Source organism: Lithobates pipiens, unplaced genomic scaffold, assembly GCF_037356315.1.
Source record: "Lithobates pipiens isolate NorthernLeopardFrog02 unplaced genomic scaffold, aLitPip1_a1.2 Scaffold_8, whole genome shotgun sequence".
In the NCBI taxonomy this organism is placed as follows: Eukaryota; Metazoa; Chordata; class Amphibia; order Anura; family Ranidae; genus Lithobates; species Lithobates pipiens.
In genome coordinates, this window is record NW_027507903.1 from 473,030,299 (window position 1) to 473,047,334 (window position 17,036).

The 17,036-nt window shown below is 46.0% G+C and overlaps 1 protein-coding gene across 1 annotated transcript in view; it reads left to right on the forward strand.

Moving 5' to 3' along the window:
• Positions 1-1,035: 1,035 nt before the first annotated feature.
• Positions 1,036-17,036, forward strand: part of PYROXD1 (pyridine nucleotide-disulphide oxidoreductase domain 1) — a 34,375-nt gene continuing 18,374 nt past the window's right edge. Inside the window, exons 1-5 of the mRNA XM_077468683.1 lie at positions 1,036-1,160; positions 3,788-3,868; positions 3,947-4,066; positions 9,821-9,949; positions 10,731-10,804. Of these exons, the coding sequence (XP_077324809.1) occupies positions 1,092-1,160; positions 3,788-3,868; positions 3,947-4,066; positions 9,821-9,949; positions 10,731-10,804 (473 nt within the window). The 5' untranslated portion in view covers positions 1,036-1,091. The remainder of the gene's footprint in view (positions 1,161-3,787; positions 3,869-3,946; positions 4,067-9,820; positions 9,950-10,730; positions 10,805-17,036) is intronic.

A 17,036-nucleotide genomic window follows, 5' to 3' on the forward strand; every position in this document is an offset into this window, starting at 1 on the left:
TAATCACAGGCAGTGAGACATTGCTCGATTTTTGCAGCCGCACATCGTGGAAATGTCTCACTGCCAGTGATTAGCGCAGCGCTACGCCGACTTCCTGGCGGGCTCTGCAAGTGGACCATGGGAACACGCCTGAGCTCATCCCTACCTAGGACACACGTAATCACTGCAGCACCACCTAGTGGTCAACTCCTTCACTGCCAGTCACATTTACACAGTAATCAATGCATTTTTAATTGCACTGATCGCTGTATAAATGTGAATGGTCCCGAAATCGTACCAAAAGTGTCCAATGTGTCCGCCATAATGTCGCAGTCCCGATAAAAATCACTGATCTCAGCCATTACTAGTAAAAAAAAAAAAATATATAATAAAAATGCCATAAAACTATCCCCTATTTGGTAGACGCTATAACTTTTGCGCAAACCAATAAATAAAGGCTTATTGCGATTTTTTTTTACCAAAAATATGTAGAAGAATACGTATCGGCCTAAACTGAGGGGGAAAAAAATTTCATATATTTTTTGGAGATATTTATTATAGCAAAAAGTAAAAAAAAATGCGTTTATTTCAAAATTTCGCCATTTTTTTTTATAGCGCAAAAAAATAAAAAAGGCAGAGGTGATCAAATACCACCAAAAGAAAGCTCTATTTGTGGGTGGAAAAAAAGGATGTCAATTTTGTTTGGGAGCCACGTCGCATGGCTGCGCAATTGTTATTTAAAGCAACTCAGTGCCGAATCGCAAAAAACGCTCTGGTCTTTGGCCAGCCAAATGGTCTTAAGTGGTTAAACAACACATTCTGTATAGAAGTATGTAGCTCACACCCAGAAGGGGACATTTGATTTCTTCTCCATACCTGAGAGAGAAGGAAAGGCTAGTATATCTGTGTGAGTCAGGGGGTTGGCGTTCATGCTCAGTATATGAGGACAGCACAGACATGGAGAGGTCGCATCTTCTCCATACAGACACATGTCCACGTGGTGCCTCTGTTGTCCCCATGTAGACGAAGCGAAACTCCCTCGTCCAATTAGAACCGCGCAAGAAAGGAGTGCCCGCCCCGTGCAGCACACGTGACCCGGAAGAGGAAGAAAAATGGCGGCTGAGAGGGCGAAGTGGTTGGTGGTGGGGGGAGGAATCGCTGGAGTCACCTGTGCCGAGCAAGTGAGAACCCCGGGTGGGGGGTTTGTTATTGTCTGTCGCCTGCGCGTGTCGCAGGACAAAGAAAGAGCAATATCAGAGAGAGAGAAAAATTTGATTATTAAAAGTTCATCTCCAGATATGTCCACATATAGACTGGACCCATTGAGGGCACAGGACTTCAGATCAGCTGTAGCAGACTATTTGGGTGCAATAGGGAAGAGTGGAACGTTGTATGGGAATTCTATTTGTGTCTGTGACACCTGAGAGGATTTCTCTTCCTGTGTCCCCCTGAGAGGATTTCTCCTCTCTTCCTTTGCCCTGTCACAAGTTCTGTTGAGCCCTTGTTCTGCCAAAACAGCCAACTCATCGAGCTCTCCAACCACGTCACTTCCGGTTATTATCCAGCATCAGTAATTGAAGATTTAGACGAGTTGGCTGTTTTGGCACACCACCGGCAGCGAATACACTCCGGTACACGACAAGTTGGCTGTTTTGATAGAACGGCTGAGCAGGAAAAAAGTTGTCACCGCCTTGGAGGTGGCCATGTTGGTTATTAGCAGGTGAACTAACAATGTCCACTCATTATATGTGGTCGTAGATTTCGATGAGTTGGCTGTTTTGACAGAACACCCTCACTAATAGTAAGCACATTCCTGTTATGACCGCTTCCCAGGATGCCATACAAATACTGGAACTGAACACTGTCACATGAGGGATGGGAGTCATTAACCCTTCATAAGCTCAAATAGTGATTGACATGGAGCTTAAAGGGGGTCTACCCATCAGGTGCTGTCCATATGACCAGGGTGATGGGCTAGGAATAGGCTCAGGCGCGTTCGGATCGCAGTCCCAACCCACCTGAAAAATCCCACCAGAAAGCCTTCATCGCACACTGCCAATCAGACAGCAAAGCATTTCCTGTCCCTCAGCTGCATATACACACGCCGTGACTAGGCTGCTCATGATTGGCTGTGTGCAGTGACAGTTTCCTGGTGGGTTTGCTCAGGTGGGTTGGGACTAGGATCTGAACACCCCTGAGCCTATCTCTAGTGATGGCATTAGTCACATGGTTTTTGCTGAATAAATGAGAGTTGGGGTCACCTGTATGTGACAGGCCAGATTGTTCTGGCTCAGAGATGAAGAGGTTAATCCTTTATTATGTAGAGAAATCATTTCCATTCTTCCACTCTCTTTCTGGAGTCAAAAAATAGGCCACCCCTTCCCGAGTGGAGTCAGGACACAGTCTTTCCCCTTGCTTCCAGCCTGGGTGGAGTCAGAACATATTCCCCTCCCCCTCTGCTCCCCTCCTGGGTGGAGTCGGGACACATTTTGTACCCTTCTACTCCTTTCCTGGAAGAAGTCAGGATACATTTCCTTCTCCTTTGCTTCCCTCCTGGGTGGAGTCAGAACACAGCCTTTCCCCCTTTGTTTCCTTCCTGGGTGGAGTTAGAACACAGGCTACCCTGCTCCCTCCACACTCCCACTGGGTGGAGTCATAACAGTTTTTCCCTCTCCCTACACTTTCCTCCTAAGTGGAGTTAGCACACAGTCCTTCTCCATCTGCTCTCCTTCTGGGTAGAGTCAGCACACCTATAGTCTGTCCCCATCTGCTCTCCTCCTGGGTGGAGTCAGTACACAGTCCTTCCCCGTCCGCTCTCCTCCTGGGTGGGGTCAGCACACCTATAGTCCTTCCCCATCCGCTCTCCTCTGGGTGGAGTCAGCGCACCTATAGTCCTTCCCCATCCGCTCTCCTCTGGGTGGAGTCAGCGCACCTATAGTCCTTCCCCATCCTCACTCCTCCTGGGAGTAGTCAGCACACAGTCCTTCCCCATCCTCACTCCTCCTGGGTGGAGTCAGTACACTGCCCTTCCCGATCCGCTCTCCTCCTGGGTGGAGTCAGCACACCTATAGTCCTTCCCCCCCCCATCCTCACTCCTCCTGGGTGGAGTCCGCACACAGTCCTTCCCCATCCTCCTCCTGAGTGGAGTCAGTACACCTATAGTCCTTCCCCATCCTCACTCCTCCTGGGAGTAGTCAGCACACAGTCCTTCCCCATTCTCACTCCTCCTAGGTGGAGTCAGTACACTGCCCTTCCCCATCCGCTCTCCTCCTGGGTGGAGTCAGCACACCTATAGTCCTTCCCCCCCATCCTCACTCCTCCTGGATGGAGTCTGCACACAGTCCTTCCCCATCCTCCTCCTGAGTGGAGTCAGTACACAGTCCTTCCCCATCCGCTCTCCTGGGTGGAATCAGCACACCTATAGTCCTTTCCCATCCTCACTCCTCCTGGGTGGAGTCAGCACACAGTCCTTCCCCATCTGCTCTCCTCCTGGGTGTAGTCAGCACACCTATAGTCCTTCCCCATCCTCACTCCTCCTGGGTGGAGTCAGCACACAGTCCTTCCCCATCCTCACTCCTCCTGGGTGGAGTCAGCACACAGTCCTTCCCCATCTGCTCTCCTCTTGGGTGGAGTCAGCACACCTATAGCCCTCCCCATCTGCTCTCCTACTGGGTGGAGTCAGAACACAGTTTGTCCTTCTCTCCCTGTATTTTCCTACTAGGTGAAGTCACCACACAGTCCTCCCCCCTCTGCTCTCCTGGGTGGAGTCACATCTGCACACACATTAATTGTTATTCTCTGTTCTTAGCTTGCACTTCAGTGTACAGAGGACAATGTCTTTCTGCTGACCGCTGCTCCACTCATTAAAGCTGCTACCAACGTGAAGCAGGTGAGAAGCCGCTAATTTACATACATGCTTATTCCTATCCAGTTGCACCCCTATAATCGATATTCCTTTCTGTGTCAGGTGTTGAGGACTCTGGAGGAGTTTGATGTGGAGGAAAAGGAAAGCAGCTCACTGGAGAGACAATACCCCAACATCAAAGTTATCAGTTCTGCTGTCAGAGAGTTAAAGACCGAGCAGCAGGTGAGCTATTTATTATTATCATTATTATTCTTATACAGGGTTTATGTAACACTAACATTTTATGCAGAGCTTTACAATCTAAAAAGGGAGAGAGTTCAGTTGCATTAATATTCAATAAAGAAGGATTAGGAAAGCTCTGCTCATGGACCACACAATCAAAAAGGGAGGGAGAGGTGGTACAAACGTTAATAGCTGTGGGGGATGATCTGATGGAGGCGGTCGAAGTTCAGTTTTTAGGTGGAGACAGGATAGGCTTCCTTAATAAATACATTTTCAGGCATCACCTAAATACATTTTTAGGGAAGGCAGACAGGGTAGGAGATAACGGGACAGAATGGGGTATGGAGTTCCATAGGATGGGAGAGGTTCTGGAGAAGTCCTGGAGATAAGCATGGGAGTTGGTGACGAGGGAGCTAGAGAGCAGGAGGTCTTGGGAGGAGTGGATGATTTGTGCAATATATTGAAAAGAGTTTGGTGATGTAGCTAGAGGTAGTGCCGTGGATTGCTTTTTACGAGGATATAAAAGACAGACAGCTTTTTGAAGACCCTCTCGTATGTTGTTGTTAGTATTTTGATTTTTATATGTTGGGCTAGTGGAATTTAGTGGGGGGATTGGCAGAGAATGGCAGCAGCCACAGATGGGTTAATAAAGTGGCTGAGTCTAGCAGCAGCATTCACGGTGGACTGGAGGGTGGGTAGGTCTGTGTAGAGGTAGGCCTGTAAGAGTTGAAGTTGTGAAGGTGGGAGATAACCTAGGAGTGAATTTGTTGTTTTGTGGTGGTGTTAGTTAAGAAGAGGCAAATTTTGGAAACGTTATGGAGGTTAAAGTGGAAAGATTTAGTTGTGCTATGGATCTCAGTGATAAAGTGGGGCATCTGGGAGGAGGAAATATGAGTTCAGTTTTAAGACAGCTTGAGTTTGACGAAGTGGTGTGACATCCATGCTGATATGTCCCTCCAGTAAATTGGTGACACATGAGGAGATAAAGGGGTGAGCTGAGGAGTAGAAGGATAGATCTGGGTGTCGTCTGTGTAGAGGTGGCATTGGAAGCCCTAGGTGGATATTAGATATGGGCTTTCGGCGTGTTTGTAATCAAAGTCACAACCCACCTGCCCGATCCTGCCAGGAAGCTCACACTGCACACTGCTAATCATGGGCAGTGACACAATTCCTGGTCTGTGCATAATATCAGGTTATGTGCACTTTTGTTGTCTCTTTGAATGTGAGCTGCAGCAGTGCCTGTGATGTCTTTTATTTATCGCTTCCCAGCAGCTACGAGGAACTTCCTCTGATCACAGAGGGAGGGTTTGATCGTGAACATTGTAATAGATAGTGTTCATCCTGAGAACTACAGATACACATACAAGACCTGTCTGTAAGGAGGAACATTCACCTTCCTGCATTTGGTTTTATTCACTGCACAATATTTTCCCCATTAACACTCAGAAAATGTATTCAATAAGGGAATGGTGATGACTCTGTGGCCTCTTAGCAGGCACCTTTGGTCTACATGCACTCCAGGGATGGCTGCAGGGAGGGTTTCCTGATGGTGGTGAGTAGAGATGTGCTCGGGCGTGTTTGAAATCCCACATGCCTGATCCCGTCAGGAAGCCAACACTGTACAGTGCTAATCACAGGCAGTGAGACATTTTTTGGTCTGCAGTGTCGGCTTCCTGACGGGATCAGGATTTGGGTTTCAAACACGCCTGAGCTCATCTCTAGTGGTGAGTGGACCATGTCTGTGTAATGTTTGTTGAAACACCCACCTGTTGTCTTCATTAGAAGCCCTGTAATAGTGTGACAATGCAGGAAATTGTTTAGGGAGACAGGGACAAATTGTTGTTGCTCTTCATGGCAGGATAACTAGGGATTCATTTACCTTGCAAAATTTAAAGTATTGAAGATGACGTTTGAAATTACATTAACCACTTCACGCAAATCGCTGTACCTGTACGTTGGTACTTTTATGCTAAATACTGTATTTTCAGGAACGCCATGCATTTCTTTTTAAGATAAAAGTGGTCTCTGTGGTGGATTCACCGCAAAATCACTTTTATCGATGGCGGGAGAGGGCCCCTCCTGCCACGCTGAGGTTGCCTCCGCCATTTTTCTCAGCCGTCGGTAGCAGTGGAGCCGATCTGTTCCTCTCCCCTCACTGCTTGGATGCTGAGTGAGGGAAAGATGAACTCCGCTTGGCTCCATAGCATTGTAGGGCGGAAGCGACTTCAAACATCACTTCCGCCCAATGCTGTTAACCGCTTGCCGACCAGCACACAACGATGTACGTCGGCACAATGGCACAGCTGTACCTGTACGGCCCCTTTAAATCGCGGGCTAGTGGGCGTGCCTGCGGGTCCCGCGTACTTAATGGTCCCAAAATAGTGTCCAAATTGGTTTCAAAAGTGTCTGATGTGTCCACCGCAATGTCACAGTCACGATAAAAATCGCTGCCATTACTAATAAAAAAAAATTATAATAAAAATGCCATAAATTTCCTATTTTGTAGATGGTATCAATTTTGCGCAAACTAATCAATGTATGCTTATTTTTTTTTTTTTTCAAAAAATATGTAGAAGAATACATATTGGCCTAAACTGAGGAACAAATTTAGTTTTTTTTTTATATATTTTTTTGGGGGGATATTTATTATAGCAAAAAGTAAAAAATATTGCATTTTTTTTCAAAATTGTCGCTATTTCTTTGTTTATAGTGCAAAAAAAACAAACAAAAAAAAACGCAGAGGTGGTCAAATACAACCAAAAGAAAGCTCTATTTGTAGGAAAAAAAGGACGTAAATTTTGTTTGGGTGCAACGTCGCATGACCATGCAATTGTCAGGTAAAGTGATGCTGTGCCGTATCGCAAAAAGTGCTCTGGTCATGAAGGGGGTAAATCCTTCCGGGGCTGAAGTGGTTAAAGATGAATTTTTACTTTTTTTTTTTTATTGCATTTTAGTGTAAATTTGAGATCTGAGGTCTTTTTGACCCCCAGATCTCACATTTAAGAGGTCCTGTCATATTTTATTTTATTTTTTTATTAAAGCGCCCTGTCCCGCTAAGCTCACACGCAGAAGCGAGCACATACGTAAGTCACGCCCGCATATGAAAACGGTGTTCAAACCACACATGAGGTATCGCCGCGATCGTTACAGCGAGAACAATAATTCTAGCCCTAGTCCTCCTCTATAACTCAAAACTGGTAACCTGTAGAAATTTTTAAAAATCGCCAATGGAGACTTTTAAGTGTCAAAGTTTGTCGCCATTCCACGAGTGGGCGCAATTTTGCAATAAGATAACTTTAAGATACTGTTATCTTATTTTTTAACTCAAAAAGTGTATTCCTTTCCAAAAAAACTGCGCTTGTAAGACCACTGAGCAAATACGGTGTGACTTAAAGTACTGCAATTACCGCCGTTTTATTCTCTAGGGCAGGGGTGCCCAACCAGTGGCCCGTTGAGCCCTCTGATGTGGCCCGCGGAGCACTCTGATGTGGCCCGCGGAGCCCTCTGATGTGGCCCGCGGCCTCCTGCTCTGGGATGGCTGGTTGGCAAGCCCAAATCACAGGTTCCTGACCCAGCATCCCAGAGCATCAGTGTTGTGAATGAAGCCAGTGGTAGAGGAAGCAATCGGTTGCATAGCAGAGCCACATAAGACGATGCTTCCTGTATAGCGCCATCTCCTGTCACAGGCGGAGTGATACCAAATGCACTCCGCCTGGAACAGCAACAACTGGCGATACCCAAATTGAAGACTTATTAAAGGTATTTTTAATACTATAATCACAGTGTATATATGGGCATATCTTTTCTGCAGTGGTTACCAGGCTGTGTTCAAACTGCACTGAGCCATAGACCTCTGTTATTACCTACGGGTTTGGTGCGCTTCCAGAAAGTGCACAACACCTGCAGGATATAATAGAATTCTATGGCAAAGTGCAGCTAACCCACAGAAAAGCCAGAGGTGCACTGCTCTGGGTAGACCACAGCACATCAGTGTGAAAGCAATCTTGGGTCCCTTTCATATGATCGGTCCGACCCAATCAGACCCTCCATTCACCTCTATGGAGCGGCAAATGTAAACAGACTTGTGTCTGTTTACACCTGCATACCTACAATCCGATCCGCTAAAAGAAAAAAAACTGTCTGGGGATCTGTCCTCTTTCATCTGGGCAGATTGGAGGGCCCATAAAGTAGAGTGGGCTATGTCCATGTCTTTGTCTGCTCTGCATATGCAGGGTGGACATGGACCTGTCATCCGCTCATTGTGGCCCGTGACTGGTTACCAAGTTGCTTAAGTGGCCCTTGCTCTTCAAAAGGTTGGGCACCCCTGCTCTAGGGTGTCTAAAAATATATATAAATATATATAATGTTTGGGAGTTCTAAATAATTCTCTAGCAAAAATAAAAGATTTTAACTTGTAAGAAAAGAGTCTTGATCCTTAAGTGGTTAACAAGGTAAAGCTTCTATGAGATTTTAATGATTGGGTTGGCTTCTACCTTACCTCTACCATAGGAAGTCTGGGGGGTGAAATTGAGTGTGGCCATGCTCAACTTCTACAGGAAATGTAGAGATACGTTTCTATTTAATTCTCTACATCTACTGATCCCTTCGCAGTTACTGTTATTTTCTTTTTTAACGTACATAAAACTGGTTAAAAATACATGTAAACAGAAACGTTTATCAGTTTACGGGAAAGCAACGGTACCCAGGTAGACAGCTGCTGTTTTATCCCTTTTTTATTCCCATGCCCTGATGAGTGTGGCTATTTAACTGGTAAAACATTTGATGGTGATCATAGGAAATAGACAGTGCCTTCTCTATCTTTTTATATGTATTTAAAAACAGATCACAACAAAGTGCTGTTTTTGCCTGAATTTTTATCAGTATGACGGTAATGAATATCAAGCTGTTACTTTAAAAATGGTAATCGGATTTAAAGAGCCAGCAAAGGTGGTACACCCACATACTGTAAAGTGTCTGCTGCAATACCCTCCCATATCTCACTATTGGTCTGTGAGACTGTCCTTCATAGTTATGGGTCAATAGTAAGGTCGGAGGGCAAAGGCTTCAAGCAGAAGTTGAGTCTGCTTATTTCTTGACTTCGTTGTTTCCTCCTTTCCCCCTTCATCAACATGCTAATTAAGTTTTTAAGTAAAACCTTTCTATTTTCATTACGCACTTTACTAGTCTATTATAATGTTGTGATTAGACTATAGTGATGTCACCACTAGATCTGTGCTTTTCTATGCAGTGCAGACAGAACATGGCTGGTGGAAGCGGGTGGCAAGATGCTTTATATCACAGCACCTTGCCTCAGGACTCCTCTTAGTACTCCCCAGTTCGGGGGCAAGCAGTGGGCTGGCTCTTGGAAGGAGTTCTACAAATATCAAATTGCCTTGGTAGAGTGATGTCAGTCTAGAGGAGTGGGTATTGGGAAGGAAAGGACTAGATGATACTGGATGTGCTTCAGCAACCAAATATCTTTCTACAGCTTCTAAAACACACTGAGAGTAGCTCAGAGAGTAGTGAAATCAAAGTAAGGATGCAGTTCGGCTCTCAACCACAGGAGCTGGTTTGGATATCTGTGCTCACCGAGTGTTGAAGCTCCCAGAATGTCAGGCTCTTGGATAACTGTGCACAGTATACGAGGCCCTTGCATTACCTATATGTGTCTCCTTGCTGTATCTACTATCTGATCACAAGGACCCTTTATTGTCCCCAATGTTCAATTTTCTGATGTATATAAACTGTTTCCAGCAAGTGATTACAGAGGATGGAAGACATTACACCTATGACAGGCTGTGTCTGTGTGCTGGAGCCAGGCCCAAGCTCATCAACGATGGGAACCCCTATGTGCTGGGGATACGTGACACAGACAGTGCTAAGGTATGTGGCCGCTGAGTGAAGCTGTGCAATTGGCTGTGTAATGGGGTAATATATGAGAGCCCCCAGTGAACAAACTTATTAACCACAAACCAGGAGTTATAACATAAATAAAACACAGAACTCTACACTGTTAGAAAAGTCCATTATCTGAACAATTAGACTGTGCCTTATTGTAAATAGCATGATTCTTAGCTGAGCAAACAAAAGATGCAGGGGAGATTTTCTTCATTGATATCTGATAAAGTTTTAATGTATACAGCATTAAGTTCCCGAAGGCCCATCTATATTGAGAATTTTTGTTTGAAACGTTGAGTGGGGGGGGGGGGGGGGGTGTAGGGGGCTGTAGAGCTCACACTTGGAATTAATTAGTGAGTTGGGGGAGAGGTTTATTTTTTTGGTTCAGAGATTTTTTTTATTTTTTTTTCAATGATGTTTAGCTAAAGTTGTATATGTAAAGCTGCTGCCCCTTGGTGGCATGGACAGGCAGTGCACATTCTGTTCTGCTTTATAGACTAGCCATAGCTTATGTATGTGTATATATAAACACACAGTGCTAAAATACATAGGACAGGTCTATAAATGTATGATAATAGTAGCAGGTCACTGTATTGGGACGTTGAAATGTAAACTCTTCTGGTGCAGAGACTGATGTGACTGGCTCAGTGTTCTCTAAATAACACTGCAGAATATGTCAAAGCTATAAAAATGTATAATTCTAATAATGTGTCACTTTGGTGGGGAAATATAACAACTTTGTCGTTCTCTCCTTCCTGGATTTCAGACTTTCCAGTGTCGCCTGGCCAAGGCTAAACGGGTGGTTATAGTGGGGAACGGAGGAATCGCACTGGAACTGGTGTAAGTGTCTCTGTATGTCATGTCAGTGCACACAGGAAGAGTTTTATACTAACAGATGTCACATTTACAGTAAACTGATTTTAATTCAGCATGTGAATTTGCCTCCTGTTGCTCTCCGTGGTGCTGTCATTTGTTTTTGACAGTTTCAGCAATAGAGGAACAACTGTTGAAATTAGGGGTGCACCGAATGGGTTTTTTGGTGCCGAAACCGATACCGAAAATGAAAAATACACTAGGCCGAAAACCGAAACCGATACCGAAACAGCACCGATACCGAAAATGACTGTTTTTAAAAAATATTTTCATACATCAGATGGTCAGAGACTGAGGACATATTACAGGAGATGGTCAGAGACTGCGGGCATGGTACAGGAGCTGGTCAGAGACTGCAGGCATGGTACAGGAGATGGTCAGAGGCTGCAGGCATGGTACAGGAGATGGTCAGAGACTGCAGGCATGGTACAGGAGATGGTCAGAGACTGCAGGCATGGTACAGGAGATGGTCAGAGACTGCAGACATGGTACAGGAGATGGTCAGACTGCAGACATGGTACAGGAGCTGGTCAGAGACTGCAGGCATGATACAGGAGCTGGTCAGAGACTGCAGGCATGGTACAGGAGCTGGTCAGAGACTGCAGGCATGGTACAGGAGATGGTCAGAGACTGCAGACATGGTACAGGAGCTGGTCAGAGACTGCAGACATGGTACAGGAGCTGGTCAGAGACTGCAGACATGGTACAGGAGCTGGTCAGAGACTGCAGACATGGTACAGGAGATGGTCAGAGACTGCAGACATGGTACAGGAGCTGGTCAGAGACTGCAGGCATGGTACAGGAGCTGGTCAGAGATTGCGGACATGCTACAGGAGATCAATGCAGCCTCACTGTGCCAGCAGCCTACCAGTGCCCGCCATGTAGCCTGCCTGTGCCTCACCAGTGCATATAAACATACACATATAAAAACGCGTGCACACACACACACACACACACATATAAAACATACAACACACATATAACACATACATGCGCACATACACACTTAACACACATACATATAAACATGCACACACAACACACATACATATAAACATGCACACACAACATACATACATACATACATATAAACATGCACACACAACATACATACATACATATAAACATGCACACACAACATGCATACATATAAACATGCACACACAACATACATACATATAAACATACATACATACATATAAACATGTACATACATAAACATGCACATACATATACATATTATATACATACATACATACATACATACACATATAACACACATACATACAACACACACAACACACAGGCATACAAACATATATAGACAGTCTTTTTTTAAAATTGGCAGCTGCAGCTCTTCATTAATCTCCATGCTGGGTACTGCACTCTAGGGGGAGGCAGAGAGCACAGCACACACTGCTAGACGCCTCTGCTTTGGTTTCACTTTCACAGTGAACATCGTGCCCAGCTCCTGCACAGCCGATTTACACATCGGCTGAGGAGACATATGCAGCCACCGCTGTGGAGAGGGGGACTTTAGAGCGAGACCCCACAGGCTGACTGCAGCATAGGTGAGGAGGGAGGGGAGCAGGAGAGCTAAAGATAGAAGGACACCCCCCCAGTGATGGGCGGCACCGGGGGCGGGGCCAAGCCCCGCCCCATTTTCGGCACCAGTATCGGCGGAAATTCTCTTTCGGCTTTTTGCCGAAAGGGCCATTTTCGGCCGATATGTTTTGGCGGCCGAAATTTCGGTGCATCCCTAGTTGAAATGTTTTTATTTTACTTTAAGTGGGAAAATACGGCATGACTCGTCTTAGGCAGTTCCAGCCCAGTTAGCCAGGTGTTAAGCCAAGTTTGCTCAGAGCAAGGGCAAAGTGAGTATGAAGGTTTCTGTTGCTATTAACCCATATGGCATTTATATCTTGAGAAAGAGAGGTTTCTCTATTAAAGGGATCATCCCCATAAAAGCACCAGTGCTGATGGGTCTGTTGACAATCCAATTGCCCAGGAGAGGTTGCTGACAAGAAGGTGCCACCTATCTGTCCTATGAGGGTAAGTAAGTGGTTGCCTCCTTACTGATGAACTTGGACCCCTAACCATTTCACTGTGTGTATGGGTGTCAAAAAGTTAATCGCAGACACATGCAATTAGAAATGTACAGTGCCTTGCGAAAGTATTCGGCCCCCTTGAACTTTTCAACCTTTTGCCACATTTCAGGCTTCAAACATAAAGATATAACATTTTTTTTTTTTTTGTGAAGAATCACCAACAAGTGGGACACAATTGTGAAGTGGAACGAAATCTATTGGATTTTTGAAACTTTTTTAACTAATAAAAAAATGAAAAGTGGGGCGTGCAAAATTATTCGGCCCCCTTGCGTTAATACTTTGTAGAGCCACCTTTTGCTGCGATTACAGCTGCAAGTCGCTTGGGGTATGTCTCTATGGCCGCGTACACACGCGGGGACTGTTCGCCCAACTTTGTCCGTCAAACAGTTTCGGCAAACAGTCCGCTCAAAATTAGCATGGACGGACATGGCCACACACGACGGACGAACAGTTTGCTGAAACCGTGCGCGATGACGTGAACGGCACGTACGACGGGACGAAAAATACGACGTCCTATACACTGCATTATAACTTTCGGCGTGTAAATCCTTTCTGAGCATGCGCGGAACTTAGTTTGACGAACAAGCCTACACACGAGGGGACTGTTCGCTGAAACAAGGTTTCAGCGGACAGTTTTTCGGAATTTCCGAAAAACCTTGTTCAGCGGACTGTTCGCTGAAACTGTCCGCTGAAAGCCCACACACGAGCGGACTGTTTGCCGAAACACTGTTCAGCGGACAAAGTTGGGCGAACAGTCCCCGCGTGTGTACGCGGCCTATCAGTTTTGTACATCGAGAGACTGAAATTCTTGCCCATTCTTCCTTGCAAAACAGCTCGAGCTCAGTGAGGTTGGATGGAGAGCTTTTGTGAACAGCAGTTTTCAGCTCTTTCCACAGATTCTCGATTGGATTCAGGTCTGGACTTTGACTTGGCCATTCTAACACCTGGATACGTTTATTTGTGAACCATTCCTTTGTAGATTTTGCTGTATGTTTGGGATCATTGTCTTGTTGGAAGATAAATCTCCATCCCAGTTTCAGGTCTTTTGCAGACTCCAACAGGTTTTCATCCAGAATGGTCCTGTATTTGGCTGCATCCATCTTCCCCTCAATTTTAACCATCTTCCCTGTCCCTGCTGAAGAAAAGCAGGCCCAAACCATGATGCTGCCACCACCATGTTTGACAGTGGGGATGGTGTGTTGAGGGTGATGAGCTGTGTTGCTTTTACGCCAAACATATCGTTTTGCATTGTGGGCAAAAAGTTTGATTTTGGTTTCATCTGACCAGAGCACCTTCTTCCACATGTTTGGTGTGTCTCCCAGGTGGCTTGTGGCAAACTTTAGACAAGACTTTTTATGGATATCTTTGAGAAATGGCTTTCTTCTTGCCAGATTTGTGCAGTTTACGACTGATTGTTGTCCTATGGACAGACTCTCCCACCTCAGCTGTAGTTCTCTGCAGTTCATCCAGAGTGATCATGGGCCTCTTGGCTGCATCTCTGATCAGTCTTCTCCTTGTCTGAGCTGAAAGTTTAGAGGGACGGCCAGGTCTTGTTAGATTTGCAGTGGTCTGATACTCCTTCCATTTCAAAATGATCGCTTGCACAGTGCTCCTTGGGATGTTTAAAGCTTGGGAAATCTTTTTGTATCCAAATCCGGCTTTAAACTTCTCCACAACAGTATTACGGACCTGCCTGGTGTGTTCCTTGGTCTTCATGATGCTCTTTCAACAGAACCCTGAGACTATCACAGAGCAGGTGCATTTATACAGAGACTTGATTACACACAGGTGGATTCTATTTATCACCATCAGTCATTTAGGACAACATTGGATCATTCAGAGATCCTCGCTGAACTTCTGGAGTGAGTTTGCTGCACTGAAAGTAAAGCGGCCGAATAATTTTGCACGCACCACTTTTCAGTTTTTTATTTGCTAAAAAAAGTTTAAAATATCCAATAGATTTCGTTCCACTTCACAATTGTGTCCCACTTGTTGGTGATTCTTCACAAAAAATTTAAATTTTATATCTTTATGTTTGAAGCCTGAAATGTGGCAAAAGGTTGAAAAGTTCAAGGGGGGTGAATACTTTCGCAAGGCACTGTATTTAACTAATACATTTCAGGTCACAGAGACACTAAAAAATGACCCCCCCTAGCAGGATGCTTAGAAATGTAGCACAAAGAGACGGGGAGTGGCCGGATGTGAGAGGGTGTGAGAGGGAGGAGTGCTTGGAGAGGTGAGAGTGGAGAGGCTTGTGATGTGAGCGGCTCTCCGGTAGACTCCTACCCCGTGCGTTGGCGTTGCACTAGCCGAAGTAAGCTTGCTGGGTGAAAGCTGGAGGACGTCGGGAAGGGCCGAGGAGCCGAGGAACGACGGAAACTTCCGGAAACGGCCGAGCATTGCCGAATACTGCCGACCACTGCCGAGCCCCGCTGAGCCCCGTCGAGGTACCCGGAAGCAGTGAGAGACGGACGGGTCCCGGGGTGAACGAACAGGAAGACAGAGCTGTATGGTCCCGAACAGCACCCGCGGAGAGGGCGGAGAGAGGCTGGGGAGAGGAGACACATCTTCAGGGAAAGTGCTTGTGTGAAACCTGGCACCTGAGACCCTCTAGGGACGGCATCGAGACACGAGGCATGAGGCATGAGGTATGAGAAATAGCTGTGGGGGGTAGAAGAACAGTAAAGTGGAGAGATAAAGGACTGATTACTGTGATTCGAAAAATTTCCCCCCTGTATAAGCTAAGGACTGATGCTGTAATTATTTCTCGAGCATGCCATATACAGGACTATTTATATATGTATTTGAAAACCTTGGTTGCCCCCTCATACAATAGTGGCCTCAGGAACACTAGTGACCCCTTTTTTTTTTGTTTCCCCTCCTCCTCCCCCCCCCCCCTGCAAAGTAAGAGACTGGTGCCTTCTTTTTCTTGGGAGGACGATGGAAAGCTGACTTGACTATACATACTTGGTACACCCAGGGTAGGAGGCCTCCCCCCCCCTCTTTTTCATCATCCCTACTCCTCGGCTATAAGCTCTAAATATAAGCTTGACCTGCTGATACCGCCTGTTTATACATATAGAGACTCCTAGTAAGATGTCAAGACGGCGAGGAGAGGAGCAGGCAGCACAGGAAAATGGGGGGGCTCAACAGCTTCGCTCCTCTAAGGAAAAGACTGCCCAGGCAGCACAGGCTGCTGCAACTAAGTTAGAACGGTATGCCCGCACCCCAGGTCAGTCCCCGGGGAAGGGGGAACAGCTGACACAGACACTGCAACAGATGCAGTCACTGCAAGTAAAATCTCACCAGGGGGGGGCGGTGGACAGGAAGAGCCAAGGACACACAGGCCCAACTATGGTCGTGGTATCAGGTCAAAAGAGCGCAAGTAGGCGCCAGGGGGTGGCTCAGAGTGAAAGTGATGCTGGCACCGGGAGTAGCCCTATGACTGAGGAGGACCCCACACTAAGGGACGTTCTGCAAGCTGTCAATGTGTGTAAAACCTCGCTGGGAGAACTTTGTGGGCAATTTAAAAACATGCAGGAGGAACTGTCATTGATTAGGCAGGATATACAGAGAACAGGGGAAAGAATGGAAGAATTGGAGACAAGGGTAAGTCAAATGGAAGATGACTTACACCCACTGAGAGAAGAGGTCAAAAACATGCGAAAGCAACTGCATAATCATAACACCGGTATGGATGAAATAGAAAATAGGCTTCGGAGGGATAACATCAGGCTGCTGGGGCTACCCGAGAGATGTGAAGGCTCCGAACAGATAAAGTTCTTAGAATCCTGGTTTAGTGAACTATTTGGAAGAGAGAGTTTTTCATCTTTTTTCTCTATAGAACGGGCCCACCGAGTCCCCTTTAAAGCTCCTCCCCCCGGGGGGCGCCCTAGACCTATGATCCTGAAATTCTTTAATTACAATGACAAGGTGACTCTGATGCGCAAGGCGAGAGAGATGGGCAACATCACATATAATGGAGCAAGGATCTCTCTGTACCCAGATTACTCACTGGAATTGCAGAGGCGAAGAGCCGAATTTTTGGAAGTCAAACGTACTTTACGGACTCATAAGATTACGTATGCACT